We start from the raw sequence: 15,595 nt of genomic DNA on the forward strand, positions 1-15,595 counted from the left end.
TACAAGTAGTCAAAATAAGGACCATAAACTACACAAACCATCATGGCAGACAAAAATCAATGAATTTGTGCACGGGTAGTTCCGTTCCTGATCCTCATCCTTTCGCGCGAGAAAGAAGCGCAAACACCGAGATCCCGTTCAAACGCCGACATAACATAATTTTAGTGGCACTCATATCCGAGACTAACTACATGAATGACTCAAATTAGCTAATTTATAGCAAATCCCCTTGAGTTCACGGCATTTAGCTTAGTGATCCGAGGCCGAATCCATGGGTCTAGAGGGCTCGCCATCCAGAATTTACGTCACACGGGTCCGGCCACTCGTGCCGGCAAATTCAGAAATCTCGGTAAAAAAAGACCACAAATTTAAAGTCCGCGGTAAGGAGGACCCCGAACATATTTGTTGCTCCTGAGCCGCTTTCTTAGGCTGGGTACCTGGATCAGCCATTACTGAATTTACAATGCCTCGTGGCGTCAACAAGATCGGTTGGCGCCGAATAGTGCTCGGCTTCGGACCATCGTAGGGAAAACCAGCGATCCCCGATCTTCACTCGTGGCGCTAATATGACTGCAGATGGTTCGTGGTGACGATGGGCACGGGGATTGTGGCTATATTGCTGGCCATGCTTCCGTTCCAGGCGAAATGGCTCTACTATCTGTCTATCATTGTGTTTTTGCTAAATGTGGTGCTGTTCGTCCTGGCTGCTATAGTGACCATCATGCGATATGCACTCTACCCCCGGTCTTGGTCTCTCATGATGCATAATCCGGTGGATCCGCTGTACCTCGCTACTTGCCCTATTGGGTTCGCGACGCTGATCGAGATGTGGGTTTTTATATGCGTCCCGGCCTGGGGATACTGGGCGACGACACTAGCATGGGTTCTCTGGATGATCGATACGGCTGTATCAGTTGTGACCACCCTCTCTATAACATTTCTACTGTATTTGCGCCCAATCACCCTTCTCACATAGAAACTAACATCCTATAGACTCTGCGAAACCCACACCAACTCCCTGGACCAAGTCACCGCGGTCCAAATCATCCCGATAGCAGCTACTGTTGTCGCCGCGGGCGTCGGCGCCGAAATATCCGCCGACCTCTCAAACATCACATACAGGCGAGGCACCATCATAGCCTGCTATGTACTCTGAAGTCTCGGCATGTCCATGGCCATGATGGTGCTGGGGATTTACTACCAACGACTGATCCTGCACAAGCTGCCCCCGAAGCAGCTGGCGATGAGCTGTTTCCTGACCTTGGGACCTGTCGGGTTCGGAGGATTTGTGTGAGCTAGCATACACTTCTTGATATGTTTCGCGGATCTGCTGACTGGATTGTGAAGAATTATGTACCTGGGCAAAGTCTCCCTAACTGCCTTCGACGCGACAAATTCATTTCACCCGCTGGCGGGAGAGGTCGCGTACGTTATGGGTTTGATTGTAGCGCTCGGCCTTTGGGGATTCAGCTTGCTCTGGCTGGTCATTGCTTTTGCAACGATCTTTCGAGCCTATCCCATTCCGTTTAATATGAGCTGGTGGTCGACGACGTTTCCGTTTGGGGTGTTTTGTATTAATACGATTCAGATCGGGAAGGAGTTGGAGTCGATGTTTTTCAAAGTTTTTGGGACGGTAAGTCATCATTGTTCCTTGCGCCTCATGGAAATTGTGAAAATGGGTTGTTGATATTAGGCAGATATTTAGTGTCGTCGTGATTCTGTTTTGGATGGTTACGTCGGCGGGTACACTTCGGGAGGTTTGGCGAGGGAAGGTGTTTCATGTGCCGTATCTGGATGAGTTGATGCTAGAGGGTGAAGAGAGTTATAGAGATACTGAGCATAGGGCTTCTTAGATATAGAGGATATAGATTAATACACGTAATAAGTAAGACTAAACTCTGAACCTTGTCTGGGAGGTAAGAAAGGTCTCGATAACATTCTTGCTCGGGGGAGCGTTCTGCGGCGAACCGCGGCTTGCTCGCGTTCCGCATGAGAGGACAATGTTGATATCGCTGATTTGTGCAAAGAAGCCTTCGAAGTCGAGTTTGGGGAGTCTCGTACTCCTGTCTTTGCAACTCATCCTCCAGCCAGAGGCTCTGTTGCATTGCATCCACCAAGTAGCTTGTCAATCAGGTTTCTGTTCGCTCATTCTCTTTGCAGTTGCCATGTTGCAAGAGAATCTGGGCAATCGAGATACTTGAGAATGCTTTTTGGTAGAGAAAGGAAATAAAGAAAAGAGATATGCAGAGGGAAGGTTAGAATGAGAAGAGTTAGTAAGTGCTCTTCATTCACTGCCGACAGCGTAATTCATTTTCGCTGCTCTACAGATTCAATGAAGTGGGTAGAGAGAGCGAGTCGATCTTCTACATTCACTTCGTCTCCATGAAATGAACATATCACGTTTTTGGCAGTCCGTAAATACTGACTGCAGAATGCCGTCCAGTAATTTGTCTTGGGCCGTGGAGTAAATGGATCATTCTTGAAAAATGCGTTGACAGCGTTCCTGACACCCTCGAAGTCCATGGTGAGAGGGCGACACAGATCAAAGTCCAGAGTCCACATAGTGTGCTTCCCTAATACATTCGTCATTGCCGTCGGAGTAATGTTATTGTGGCATTTCTCCGTAACGGGCAATGGAGCTAGAACGAATTCCACGTCATTGGCGTCAATTTCGGCAAGCCAGTGCAGTGCAGCCAAAGCTTCTCCCATCATCGCCGCGTAGCATTCAATATCGTCGGACGGTATTCCTAGCTCCGCCATCTGGTCAATATGCAACGGAAAGTTCTGTAGAGAGAAGCCTCGGAATCTGGAGCGCACATTCATTGCGGTTCCGTAGGTGCGCTGGCGGCCGATATACGGCCTTATCAGACAGGCCTGATTGCTTGTGCTTGTCATGATTTGTGGGCGGAGTTCGGGAAAGAAGTGGCAGTATTTCCCCACCAACAGAGCTCTTGTATCGTCGGGGAAAGGGGGGATACGCTCGGAGGAGATAGCGTTGCAGGACGAGTATCGATGAGGAAAGAACGGGAGATTCTTCGTCCACCAGGCCGTGTCGTCGGAGGATATGAAGCGGTGACATTGCGGAATGCGTACACTGGGGCGATCGCGACAAGATTTGGTGGATGATAGTTTGCGAAACGCGTCGATCGCGCGTTGGTGCATTGTGAAATCGTTCGCGAGCGATCGAGATGGGCCTCCATCTTCTCTTTTGATTGCAGGGCCGTCAAGGCCTATGGCCCAAACGGTGCCACAAAATCCCGAGCCAATTTTGGAATAGTTTTCAGTGCTTCCTTGGTGGATAGTCATGGTTCTGAATGGGTGTAAGATGAGAGAAGAAACAGATGCGGTCTGGGGCGGGACATTTAATGATGATCATGAGTCATTTGATGACCAAAGTCAAACATCATTTCTCGATCTATTCCTCTGACGAGATTCCATGGAACGGCTCCGTTATGAATTGACTACCATCCCAATTAAGAACTTCTCAGTATCTCTTATATCGTTTATTTCTACGTACTAGCTCCCAGTATTTCTGTGGTTTCGGATCTAATTTATCTAAAGGATCGGAAGCAAGCAATGTACATTTATCGCGCTGGTTCCTGATATATCTTTGCCTCTGTGGGATCGGAAGTGTGGGCGAGAGACTATAGAGAAGCCACCACAAACGAGGTTTCAGAAAGTACGGAGTAGTGCTAAGAGAAGTTTAGAAGTGGTTGAAGATAATCAGGCCAAATCACAACACCCATCACCCACCAGAACCATCATAACACTCGTCCCTAGGAGTAGCTCCTCCCGAATAGCTTCGGCTGGAATGTGTACGCTAACAGATGCCACATCAATTTGAAGGACGAAATGAAATGAATTGGGTACACTTTAATTACATATGAGCTCATGTTAGCTTCACCCTAAGGCTACTAGTCACCGGCCCTGCGAAGAAGGCTGAGCTCGTCGCCGGTGCCCCCCTCGGCCCTCATCCCCTCCTCCACAGGCCGCTCCACGCTAGGAAACAGTCAGCCATTTACCACAGGATACAGACACTAACCGGAGAGACCCCAAAGTTCGCGCCCTGTCCAAAACCCCATCTCATCGGTAGATCAAACAATACGCCCCAATTCGGACTCTTCGAGAGGGATGTCGCCCCCGCCGACATCTCGAAGCAGTGGGATCTGGTGATTGTGCTCTAGCGATGCTCTTCGATCCCTGTAGGAAACGGCGAAGTCGTGAAGTTGCTGTCCGGCCTCTCGGCGGGCCCATCTATCTCGCTGACGTTCGATATAAGGGCGCAACAGGCGACATAAGTCGATTCCAAGTCGGGGGAAGGTTATTAAAGAGGATATGAGAGAACAGAGAGAACAGATGGCAACGAGCCTGTCGAAGTCGGTCCAGTTTTTATCAGACATTGTGAGAGTATGCGTGCGCAGGGAAATGGAAAATGGTAACTGAGAAGAGAAGAAGAAAAAGAACGAAAACAGAGCGGCCAGAGGAAATGTTTTGAAGTGCTGTGTATACATGCTGGGCCGGAAGGAACGAAGAGGCCAGTTTCCTGATCTTGCGATATTAGACTGGAAAGCATATCCAAGGCAGTTTCCTGATACTGAGATTCAGAGGATTGATGGGAAAAGCTGTAGAAAGTGGGTTACTGAGATAGTATAATCCTCAATTTAACGGGAGCGTGGAAGGCAGCTTCCTGTTATTGAAAGCAAGGACTGAGATAGGAATGACTATGCATAGCATAACTCATTAGATTGAGCTAGACGAGGGAGACCGCGAGACGCCCGGGAAGAAGAAGTAATAATGGCAGAAGACAGATGCACTTGAGCACTCCGGTGTCTTGGTGAGCATATAATAGACCAGTGACTACTCTGCACCAACACTAGGTATGGGATATCTATACCTAGGGGGAATGCAGCAGAAACAGAAGAAAATCACAGTCATTTAACACTCGCGCCTTTGCGGATCTCCTTGACATGGGCTTCAATTTTCCAGCCCTACGACATACAACATCAGAAACTGAATAGCCCTCATGCTATCTGAATTTACCCATCCCCTGTGTGAACTGAATCTTGTTAGCGCGAAAGGTCCATCATCAGGAACAAGGCTCTAGCTCACCTGCGCGAGAGCCAGATTGCGACGCTCTAGTCTCTCAATTCGTTTCTTCATGTCCCATGTCTTTCGGCATATGAGTTTAGCCTTGGAGAATGAAGTGGCAAGTACACACCTCATATTGCAAATACATGATGGAAGTAAGCATGAGTAAGGGGGTTAGAACTATCAGGGTATCCCATGCCCCCATCTCGATAATTGCAATGATAGCGAGATGGATTCTGGCTGACAAGAGGATTGCTTTAGGAGAGTGAAGCAAATGATTTAGAGTGATGAATGAGTGGAAACCTCGACCTAGCACACCGAAAGCTGGGTCGAGCTTGCAGGAGGTAGTAGAGCAGGTGCAGGTATTGCAGATGAAGCCGGCACTTTCCATTAGGGCCACTCCGCCGAGCCATCTTGCCACCTGCCGATTCCAACTACTCCGGATTCTATCGGGAAGAATAGGCGCACTACGGTACATCAAACCCTGCGAGCCTCTAGCTGAATAAAATACGGGGAATTCCCGAAGCCTGCTGCTAGCTCGAGAGTGCAGCTGGACGAAACATGCTACACGGAGTCAAACTACCTGCTAGTAAGAGATTTGATTTCAATAACGATGTAACGTTTGATACCGGCGAAGTCTCGAATACCAGGGCGTTTTGGGCCATGTATGTTGACCACCGAGATCTCTCACCAAATCGATCTCGAAGGAGCTTGGCTCTTCTCCTCGATAACATTCCCTCCAGTCATTCCAGTGACAGCAATAAGAGCAAGAGTAATGGTTTCCATGCCCATTTAAGAAGTCCGATCCAGCTTCAGCAAAGAAGTTGAGAAACCAATATTTGGGGCTCTTGCGTAGGCATGGACGAGTTGGAAAAGCCCACCAAGAATTCTTTTGTGCACGTCGTCTTTCGAATGTGTATCGGCTAGTAAGCTGAAGGCTTTGGGTTTTTACATGAAACCAGAGCTCGGTATGGACTTGAACCCTAAACAAGGGATGGTCGTCGAAGCTACACTCACGATGGAGGTTTTTCAGCGGTCTGTCGAAGCTAGGGTGATATAGAGCCTTGTCGTAGTAGTATTGACATCCGGGATGCGTAGTCTCCCGGGCTGACTTGCATGTTTCTATTAAATGCTGCTTATCCCGAGAAGTAATCGAGAGACAGGGGCAAATATCAAGGTCATTGATAAGCCGTGCAGGGCACTTTTGTGAACATGCTTGCAGTCCAAGTAGGTGGCAGTTCGGATAGTGCTGTCCCGGATAAATCCTGCTCCAGCACCCGGGGCGTGGGTGGAGCATCCAACAATCACTGCAGTATTTCCATCGTTTATTCTGGAGCTGGAGAAGTAACTGGAAACTCGGTCGCTTTTTGGCGTTGGGACAAAGGATAGATCGTGCTTCGCGGGGAAGAAGCTGAGAAGGCTGCAAATCCCGGCTGTTGAGCGTCGAGTTGAGGCATTCGAAAAGGTATTTGCAGCTCCTGGTCTGGGGTAGAGAGCGAGGTGAATATTATCCTGATTATTTCTGGCGGCAGCTGTTGTACGACGTCGCTGCGCTTTCTTGATCGGACATTTGGGAGCTCAAGAAGCAGCAACAAAGTGCGAATTCGAAATTTCGGGTCCTTCATCTTCATCATGAAGGACGTAGATGCTGGTTAGGGACTAGTGGACTGGCCGACGGTAGAGTCAGGTAATGAGCACAGAGATGAGAGACAGAACAGGGGAATCGAAATATCCCCAGTGGCAGAAGCGGTTGAAGAAAGAGTGAGGGTTTGAAAGTCGGCTTAACGTTTTTCGGCGTCATCCGTCGCGCGCTATTTGGAAGAACCGCGCATCTTCGCTGTGCGAGTCACCAACACAATGGGTCATGTAGGCGAACAGGCCACCTCTGTATTGCATAGAAAATGGCCTATTTTCCATAATCAGACGGCTTCCAAACAATCACATTCCACATTACCGCCGGCGCAGCAACGATATTCGCCCCAATAGCAATGAAATTAGACAGACTGATGGCATACACAAACTCCTCCAAACACCCGCATCATTCATCGTATTCTGCTTCTTGTAAAGCGTAGACGCGTAGTGCATATTGAACTAGTAAACGTCCGCCGTCTCAGCCGCGGCATCAATATCCACCTGCCAGAAATGCTTCCCCTGGTCGAGCATCACCGCCGCCATGATATAGTACCGGTATTTGGCGGCTAGTAGCTCTGCGGCGCGCAAGAAGATCGCCGCCCGGCTAGGAAAGGACATGGTTTCCCATGCGGGGTTGGCTGCCAGGGCTTTGCAGATTGCTTCGTTGACCTGGGGGTTGAGGCTTGGTTGTAGTGTGAGATTGGTGAGCAGTACAAGGATGGGGTTGATTGTGTGGAGCTTGGGTTTGAGGGGACTTGTATTCTGGTGGATAGAGGGACCTGCACTGGGGCTTAGTGGTATTAGCATTTGGTCTTAATCAGATGAAGGTAATGGGAAAATGACATACATTGGGCTCGTTGCGAATGCGAATGGGAGGCACGCAGGAGTTGGCCAGTCCGACCAGATTGCCCCGGGCATTTACCCCTGACATGCGAGGAATGTTTCGGACTCAACGGGCATGCATCATGATGGTTGAATTGGGATTATCTCCACGATTTCCTCATACCTTGGGCATCGAGGATCCAAGGCCGAGACGAGCTCGAGGCGAAGCGAGCCGACAGTGCGACGAGTATACCTAGAAGGCATTAAAGTCCCTTCTTCGCTCGAAATCCCCGACTCCAGGTTCCTCCTATTCCTTGATGAGGGGCAAGGGGAAGATATTCAAGTGCCATCATATTGATGTCAACGGATTCGAAAGGACGGGCTCAGTTTCGTCACAATGGCACCTTGCTTGACAGTACATGATGTTGCCTAATAGTGGGCACCTTATCATCCGAACACGTCAACGATGAACTCAGTCAGAGACCTGCTGTAGAATGATGACCATGGTGAACAAAAAACCCCTCATAATATTACCAGCCCAAGACTCCAGAGGCAGGGCAAACAGCGCTCACTGCTCGCCTTGCTCCTTACCCAACGCGGCGTGTGGTTGGAAATGGTCCAACACACTTGAAATGTGCGTACGATGGTGAGCTCGTACTACAAGAACAAGTGAGGGAGTTGCTGATAAGCCGTGAGGGAGACCGTCATGTGGACGGAAGTGATAATTCCGATGTAGACAAGACCTATGCACCTTCATGTACAGGGCTGAATTCAGAAGGTTTACCGTAAGGGAAGAGGAATGTTCTTGCAGTATTCTGTAAGGAGCGATGGTGCGTGGAACTTGGACATATGGCACTCAATGTCTTGGCGAGTGGAACGTGGCTATAAATTCGACCTTTGGGCCTTTTCAACCCTTTTCTTTACTTTCATCTCAAGCTTGTCCAGATACATAACGGAAGAAAATCTCATCTAAGGACTTGTATTTGCGACTTCAATCCCACTCGATATCCCAAAGCACAGATATCTCTCCAAATGCCTGAGTCTATCTTCCCCAAGGTCAATGGGAACTCGCTCCCAACAACGCAATGGGCACAGGTGTCCACAGGAAAAAGTAAGAGAATGGCAATCTTGTCCGAGACAATCCTAACAGACCATAGCCATTGAACTCAAAAAGACTCCCGTTCCCCAGCCAGGCCCAGACGAGGTGTTGGTGAAAATCGAATACTCTGGTGTATGCCACACCGATCTTCATTCTTGGAAAGGTTTAAAGACTCCATCCTCTTCGATGTCTCTTGTTGCCTTGCTTTACTAAAGTTTTGTAGGTGACTGGCCTGTGACTCCTAAAGATTTATGCGTCGGTAGGTTTTTTGCCTTCACCATGACAACTTTATTTTCCTTTTTTCCCTAGGGATGTGCTCACTGCTTTGCTAGGTGGTCACGAGGGAGCAGGGTTAGTTGCTGCGCTTGGGTCAAGGGTCCATAATCTCAGGATTGGAGATGCGGTTGGAATACAGGTAACCAATTTTACTTTCTACTGCGTGAGGGTGGATATCCATGTATTGATGCTGATTGATCAATCAAAGTGGCTCAACAACACCTGCGGAACGTGCGAATACTGCTCAGTTGGAAATCAACCACTCTGTCCCAGCCTCCAACTATCAGGGTGTACAGTTGACGGGACCTTTCAGCAGTATTGTATCTGCAAAGCTGACAATGCGGTCCGCATTCCGCCTAATATACCTCTTGAGACTGCTGCTCCGGTGAGACTTTAGATATTGTATAGTTCTTATGTGGATTGCTGATGTGAATGATCTGAAGATTCTCTGTGCTGGTATCACTGTCTACAAAGCTATTTTGGAGGCTAATGTTCAACCGGGACAAACTATCGGTGAGATAACATCGCTAAAAAGTGTATGTTTATTTCTTTCTAACATGCCACATTAGCGATTGTTGGTGGTGGCGGGGGACTGGGCTCTCTGGCCTGCCAGTATGCCAAAGCATGCAGATATAAGGTCCTGGCCTTGTCTTCTGGCTCATCGAAGAGAAACATGTGTTTGAATGATCTGGGGGCTGACGTCTATGTTGACTATAAATCCTCAAATGTCGTCGATGAGGTGAAGAGCACAACCAACGGCGGGCCGCATGCTGCTGTGATTGTCTCCTCTGTGGAAGAACCTTTTCATCAGGCACTTCAGGTTACTATCCCCCTATGCATGACGAATGATATGACGTACTGATATAGCATAGTACATTCGCCCCGGTGGAACAGTCGTCGCTGTTGGACTTCCACCAGGAAAAATGTCTACTGATATCTTCGCTATGGTGACTCAAAAGGTCAACATAAAAGGGTCTTATGTAGGAAATCGACTCGAAACAGAGGAAGCGCTCAACATCCTTGCTCGTGCGAGGTTCGAGGTTCAATCGAGGGTGGTTGATTTTTCTGAGCTCCCTCGTGTTTTCGACATGATGGAAAAGGGTATATTAATGATTTTGGTCCTCTTTGGCATAGCTAACGATATTTAGGAAGTATGCACGGGCGAGCTGTTCTCAAAGTTGGAGATCATTTGTCGAAATACCCTGGACGCTTTAAATCGCTAAAGGGCTCAGCAGGTCCTGACGACGTCTACCAGTCTCAGGATAGCAGTCCTACCAGCTTTGTATCCCCGACACTCCAGCGAGCGATCAAAAAGGCTGGTCGAGACTTCCGCTCAGATACCGTGACTGTTCCAACGGGGCCTGTGATGCAGGTAAGTCTTCAGCGCTCCTAGAGTTGTTCATTACCGTTTAAATTATCTGCCAGGCCATTGTAAACGCATCGACATTCGGAGATAATATCTACGACGAGGGAGGAGACAGCTCAGTGAATGCACTGCAAGAAAAGATCGTCCAGCTGACAGGCAAAGAAGCAGCGCTCTTCGTGCCATCAGGGACAATGGGTAATCAGATATGTTTGCGAACACATCTACATCAGCCACCGCATACAATCCTGCTGGACTACCGGGCTCATGTGCAGTGCTGGGAGACAGGGGCCATCCCTGTCCTTTCGCAGGCTACTGTAACTGGAGTTGAGCCAAAGAACGGAGTTCATCTCACCCTGGACGATGTGAAAGATCGGATTGTGCAGGAGGATAACTGTATTGCACCCTTCCTGCTTTCTTTGGGTATTTCTCTGGGATTCTTCTTGTCTAATACTGTCATTCAGTTCACTTTCCACCTACGAGAATTGTATCTCTCGAAAACACCCTATCTGGCTCCATTCTGCCCCTGAAAGACGCGAGAGAAATATCCAACTACGTCCGGAGCGTCCCTGTCCCAGCAAACCGGACACCTATTGCGATGCACCTTGATGGAGCCAGGTTGTTCGATGGCATCACTGCAGAGGGTATCGATATCAAAGATTATCTCGCCTGCTTTGACACGGCAAGTCTGTGCCTTTCCAAGGGCATAGGGGCGCCCATGGGGAGCGTCATCGTGGGACCCAAAGAATTCATCCAGCGAGCTATCTGGTTTAGAAAAATGTTCGGCGGTGCTACAAGACAGGTAACCGATATCCAACCTAACTACCTATTACTATAAAGCAAAGCAATATTCATTCTGACAAATATGAATAGATGGGAATGATGGCCGCCGCCGCCGAAGCAGCACTCGACCACAACCTCCCCCAACTGCCCAGGGTGCATGCCCTAGCCCGCAGAGTGGCCGAGTTCTTCCGTGGCATTGGATACGAGCTCTTGCTTCCGGTCAGCACTAATATGATTGTTTTGGATTTGAAGAAGATGAGCATAGATGGAGAAGTGGTTGCTGGGTACTGTCGACGACATGGTCTCGCTGTGTTCCCTAATGGAAGACTGGTGTTTCATCATCAGACTTCGGAGGATGGAGTTTCGAGGCTTCAGGAGGCTTTGTTCGAGCTGATTGATAGGCATTGAAGTAGGGTCTTCAGGATGATTATCGCAAAATCCCTTACGGTTGAGAAAGGGTTTTGGGGATATGGATGTGCTGGTAGCAGTGTCCCATGCGAGCTTCGGCGTTCTTGCTATGGATCCCACTTAGATTGTCAACTGGATCACATTTAGATATTTGAATTATTATAAATTTCTATACTATGCGTCAAGCTAACACTCGTCCTGGAATGGAATAAGGAAATTGACCTACCTAAGAGCGCAATGGCTGTCGGTCGCCGGGTCTCTGGTAAGTGACAGGAGGGCACGGACTTTCAGACCCTTGGATGTTATTAACTAATTATGATATCAGATGGTTCGATAGCAATATTGGTGTCTTGTTCTCTCTAACAGGTTATTATGAGGCGTGTCAGCAAAATTAGATAGTTGTGTATATAAATACAACTACTCCATGACCACCAATATGATCCGGCTTGGGATGGCTGATGATACCTGGCTTACCTTGCTGGAAATCTACTGTAATTTCCTTGCCGTCATTAAAAGTGTTACTAATGTGGAAGACCATGAGAGATCGAACGACAGTCAGAAAGATGCTGGAATCAGCCAAGGCACGGCCGGGGCGGATATGGCGCCCAAATAAGTTGTTTGGATCGTACTCGGGGATGTAACCGCTGAAACACTATGTATTCCAAACTTCATTAGGTTCAAGTACATACGACCACAGGGTGAGGAAAACAGGGCTTCCCGTCCGCTCAGCCGTACTTAAGCCTCACGCCGGCCGGTTAGTAGTTGGGTGGGTGACCACCAGCGAATCCCGGCTGTTGTATGTTTTTCTTTTTGCTTTTGTTGTCTTGTTTTGTTTCTTTTCTTGTTACTTTGTTTTTATGTTGATCACTGGGTAAACCCTCTTCTGGCCTTGGGTGGGGCAGGGGGAGCCAGGATGTGTTCCGCCACGGCTCACCCGGTTTAGCCAGGCTGCTATAATTTCCACCACAAACATGCAAAAGTGATTCGCTCAAACAGATGTATCAAGAACAAGGTTTCGGTACTCGTTGGCGTGCGAGAAAGACCACCAAAGTCCAACTTCCACTGTAAGACGCTGGTCAGAATCATCGTCATCATCTCATGCGCAACATATGACATGCCAAGTCAAATAGGACCATATCCTTCTATTCGTTGCAACACAATGTGTTCGGGATGACTGGAGTTTCAATGAAACATATGATAGGTACGCCCCTTCCACGATTGATTGATTACGCTACGCACATTACTTAATGTGCGACGCGAGGCATGCATCAGTAGTCTGCCTGACTCCGTAAGCTGTAATAGACAAGGGGCTTTGGGGTCAACACGTAGCACAGAGTCATAACCTCGTCGGGTTCCAAATAATACGAGCTTTCTTAGAAGTGCCATGGTATCCCACGCATGAGATTGTAGTCGATGGAGGGTCTATATAAGTTCATCAGGTCTCATAAATCCTACCCTAACTGCCATAGCCTCTTCAAGAGCAACTCCATACCACTCACTTTGACTTACCTTATCTGTCTCAATTCGATTGCGCTAGATATTGCTTATACCTTCTGTACCGTGCCCTTCTCTAAGGCCCCTGGAATGTCTTCCGAATTATCCGTTGCCTTGTACAAAGGAGGCGTGTACCTCCACTGCGCTCTCTTCATTGATGGACCCGGCCCTAAGGGAAAAGTTATCCTCCATGCCACCGGCTCCACAGGCCGATATAAGTTTGAGCAAAAGGAGTCGGATCCTCGACAATCAGCACACCTCGTCGAACTGATTTATCTCTGCCATGTGAAAGACTCTGATATCCCTGCGATTGAAGACGCCGGCAAAAATGCAGTTATACACAACGAGTTCCCAGGTTATAACTGCCAAAACTATGTCATTGAGCTTTTGGAGGATTTGGGGGCGAAAGAAATCATCAACGGCAATGATAAAATCTAGCAAGAGAACAAGAAAACCGTTACAGATAAGGAAGAAGGGCTGGTGTAGGCGGTCTACTCATCTTTCGGGTAATACTCCGTGTCCTTTGAGCGTTTCCCTTTCTTGCTATTGATTTTTTTTTTGAAGTCTCTTAAAAAGGCTCGACCTTCGTAGGAGACAGGTGATTCTTGTTCGGTATTGTCAGCGTTTGGTCTAGTTTGTGTAGCTATAGCCAGTCAGATTGCATTGAAGCAGGGTGCTAGTTAGGATTAGCACATAGGTGCAGCACAGACGGCCTCGCATCTTTGTCTTTCCTTTTTTATATTATTTGCTGGCCAGCTGAGTAGAAGTTGGGGAAGCATTGAAGAATTCACTGCTTGTGCTTTAATTTCCTCAGCGCCGGAGTATACAAGTCCAAGCTGCATGACGATAGATATGTATTCAGAAGCAGGGTACTTTGTAACCTGGGAGACGTTCCCCTCGGTCAGCAACACAGTGTACGGGAAATGCACAGTGACCGAAGACAACAGATTGTACAACCACGGGAGGACAATATCACAATGGTCTGGCAATCGGACCATTGTTGTTCCCTTCTGGCTCTCCTGATCACCTGACCCGTCGCTGCCTGACGCAACGAACCTTCCGTTCCCCACTATACAGGAAACATGCCTTGTACTGCGTAAACAAAGAACACTCTTGGACTCCCACCCCAAGAACAGCATTTATCTGTAGCCTTTCCTGCTCGGTCTTTCTGGCGAAGAAATCCAGCTTTCTGCCGCAGGCTCACCCAGGCAGAACTATCATGGACGACACTCCACCAACCGTTGCACTTTCCAACGTCGACGCGGCGCAATGGAACAGGGACCTGATGCAAGACTTCCAGGCCGCACTGGAGCGAGACCCATCTGCAGACCTGATGCTGATGTTCTCCAAATCATACATTCGCGAACATCGACTTGCTCAATATGGACAGCTATCTTGGGCCGCTAAAATCAATTTGAAGACAGTGAATGATCTCTATGACACCCTGAAACGCAACCCCGAAGTTAATATATTATCTGAAATTCCGGATAACTACAAGCGCAGAATCACGATGGCCACGGCGTCAAATCCTGTGCAATCTGCATCTTCATCTCCAGCAAAGCCTCCTCGTGAGTTCCGAAGAAAGCTTGATCAGCCTGATCGAGCCCACAATGCTGCGGTTGTCTTTCCATTGTCCGAAAAGGTCACTCCTTTGCTTTCAGCATCTTCGAAGGACTGGAAAGATGGTAAATGGATTGGCGCAGAAGAATCTCTTATGCGGTCCTTGAACCGGCTTCTTTGGGACTCCCCCAAAATGTGGGAGAATGTTGTTCGCGGGGTTGTGGTTCGATGCAGCGACGAAATCATTGCCAAAGTCATTGATGGAAGAATCGACTATACGGAGTATACAAGTATGCAGTATCTTATGAAGTGGGCGCCGGATTTTCCAGCCCCGAAACCTCATGGACTGATCCAATATGGTGTTTTCCGGGTTATTTTCATGACGTACATTCCGGACACAACCCTGACCACGGTGTGGCCTGACTTAACGCATGAAAACAGACTCTCAATAAGAGATCAGTTGAACGAGCTCTTTATACAACTGAGAGCTCTACCACAGCACAGTACTGGAGTTGGTGGAGTCTGTGGGGAGGGTGCAAAAGAGTTGCGTGTTGATGAATGCGCCTTTTTCAAAGACATCACAACCAGCAAGGAGTTTGAAGACTTGCAATTCTCCGCCTGCAAGCGTGGCAGCAATACTTATGTCAAGCTCCTTCGCTCTCTTCTGGCATGCGATAACTCTGCAACGCAGTCCTTAGTATTCACACATGGTGATCTCAGAACTGATAATATTATGGTGAAGCTGGATCCCGCTTCGAACCGATATGTCATAAGCGGGATCATTGACTGGGAAGACAGCGGCTTTTACCCTGCGTACCATGAATGCACCACACTGGCGCGCACCTTGAGCCGGTTTGACGATGAGGATTGGTATCTCTATCTGCCGGAGGCCGTTTCTCCAGCAAAGTTTCCGATCCACTGGTTGATTGACCGGCTTTTGCAGATTCAAGTTTATAATACTTAGCTCCGCCACTGCTGCTCTGTTTATGTTTGTTCATTTCATGTAGTTTGTTTCATTGTTAATAACGAGGATAATACAGCAAAGAAAAAACACATTCACGTCCTCGCCG

General features: G+C 48.3%; 6 protein-coding genes across 6 annotated transcripts; 4 read left to right on the forward strand and 2 right to left on the reverse strand.

Annotated features, from left to right (window-relative positions):
• The first annotated feature begins 218 nt into the window (after window positions 1-218).
• Window positions 219-1,890, forward strand: P170DRAFT_464414 (TDT family transporter). Its single transcript, XM_024852246.1, has 6 exons — window positions 219-522; window positions 577-945; window positions 994-1,147; window positions 1,223-1,290; window positions 1,348-1,633; window positions 1,698-1,890. Exons 1-6 carry the CDS (start codon window positions 464-466, stop codon window positions 1,851-1,853), a joined length of 1,092 nt encoding a protein of 363 aa, XP_024704111.1. The 5' UTR covers window positions 219-463; the 3' UTR covers window positions 1,854-1,890.
• A 17-nt stretch (window positions 1,891-1,907) lies between these two features.
• Window positions 1,908-3,308, reverse strand: P170DRAFT_167961 (zinc finger protein; the record flags this gene model as incomplete). The annotated part of the gene is made up of 1 exon (XM_024842610.1): window positions 1,908-3,308. A coding segment is annotated over one exon (1,001 nt), but the record flags the coding sequence as incomplete, so codon positions are not given.
• Window positions 3,309-7,179: 3,871 nt separating this feature from the next.
• On the reverse strand, window positions 7,180-7,651 carry P170DRAFT_475144 (uncharacterized protein; the record flags this gene model as incomplete). The annotated part of the gene is made up of 2 exons (XM_024853227.1): window positions 7,180-7,482; window positions 7,568-7,651. 2 exons carry the CDS (start codon window positions 7,649-7,651, stop codon window positions 7,180-7,182), a joined length of 387 nt encoding a protein of 128 aa, XP_024704113.1.
• Window positions 7,652-8,574: 923 nt separating this feature from the next.
• Window positions 8,575-11,564, forward strand: P170DRAFT_494323 (uncharacterized protein; the record flags this gene model as incomplete). Its single annotated transcript, XM_024854069.1, has 12 exons — window positions 8,575-8,653; window positions 8,700-8,804; window positions 8,865-8,900; window positions 8,974-9,056; window positions 9,126-9,302; window positions 9,361-9,430; window positions 9,487-9,737; window positions 9,790-10,018; window positions 10,066-10,289; window positions 10,343-10,676; window positions 10,745-11,082; window positions 11,154-11,564. 12 exons carry the CDS (start codon window positions 8,575-8,577, stop codon window positions 11,469-11,471), a joined length of 2,244 nt encoding a protein of 747 aa, XP_024704114.1. The 3' UTR covers window positions 11,472-11,564.
• A 1,491-nt stretch (window positions 11,565-13,055) lies between these two features.
• On the forward strand, window positions 13,056-13,403 carry P170DRAFT_358130 (uncharacterized protein; the record flags this gene model as incomplete). The annotated part of the gene is made up of 1 exon (XM_024844261.1): window positions 13,056-13,403. One exon carries the CDS (start codon window positions 13,056-13,058, stop codon window positions 13,401-13,403), a length of 348 nt encoding a protein of 115 aa, XP_024704115.1.
• Window positions 13,404-14,061: 658 nt separating this feature from the next.
• On the forward strand, window positions 14,062-15,593 carry P170DRAFT_407493 (uncharacterized protein). Its single transcript, XM_024846686.1, has one exon. The coding sequence runs from the start codon at window positions 14,185-14,187 to the stop codon at window positions 15,487-15,489; it is 1,305 nt and encodes a 434-aa protein (XP_024704116.1). The 5' UTR covers window positions 14,062-14,184; the 3' UTR covers window positions 15,490-15,593.
• Window positions 15,594-15,595: the final 2 nt, after the last annotated feature.

This window comes from Aspergillus steynii, assembly GCF_002849105.1.
Source record: "Aspergillus steynii IBT 23096 chromosome Unknown P170scaffold_4, whole genome shotgun sequence".
Taxonomy (NCBI): domain Eukaryota; kingdom Fungi; phylum Ascomycota; class Eurotiomycetes; order Eurotiales; family Aspergillaceae; genus Aspergillus; species Aspergillus steynii.

Coding starts and splice junctions, on each gene's coding strand:
- P170DRAFT_407493 (XM_024846686.1), top strand. CDS start 14,185: ATGGACGACACTCCACCAACCGTTGCACTTTCCAACGTCGACGCGGCG.
- P170DRAFT_464414 (XM_024852246.1), top strand. CDS start 464: ATGCCTCGTGGCGTCAACAAGATCGGTTGGCGCCGAATAGTGCTCGGC. Junction 523..576: donor GTGCTCGGCTTCGGACCATC/GTAGGGAAAACC, acceptor ATATGACTGCAG/ATGGTTCGTGGTGACGATGG. Junction 1,148..1,222: donor GCACCATCATAGCCTGCTAT/GTACTCTGAAGT, acceptor ATCCTGCACAAG/CTGCCCCCGAAGCAGCTGGC.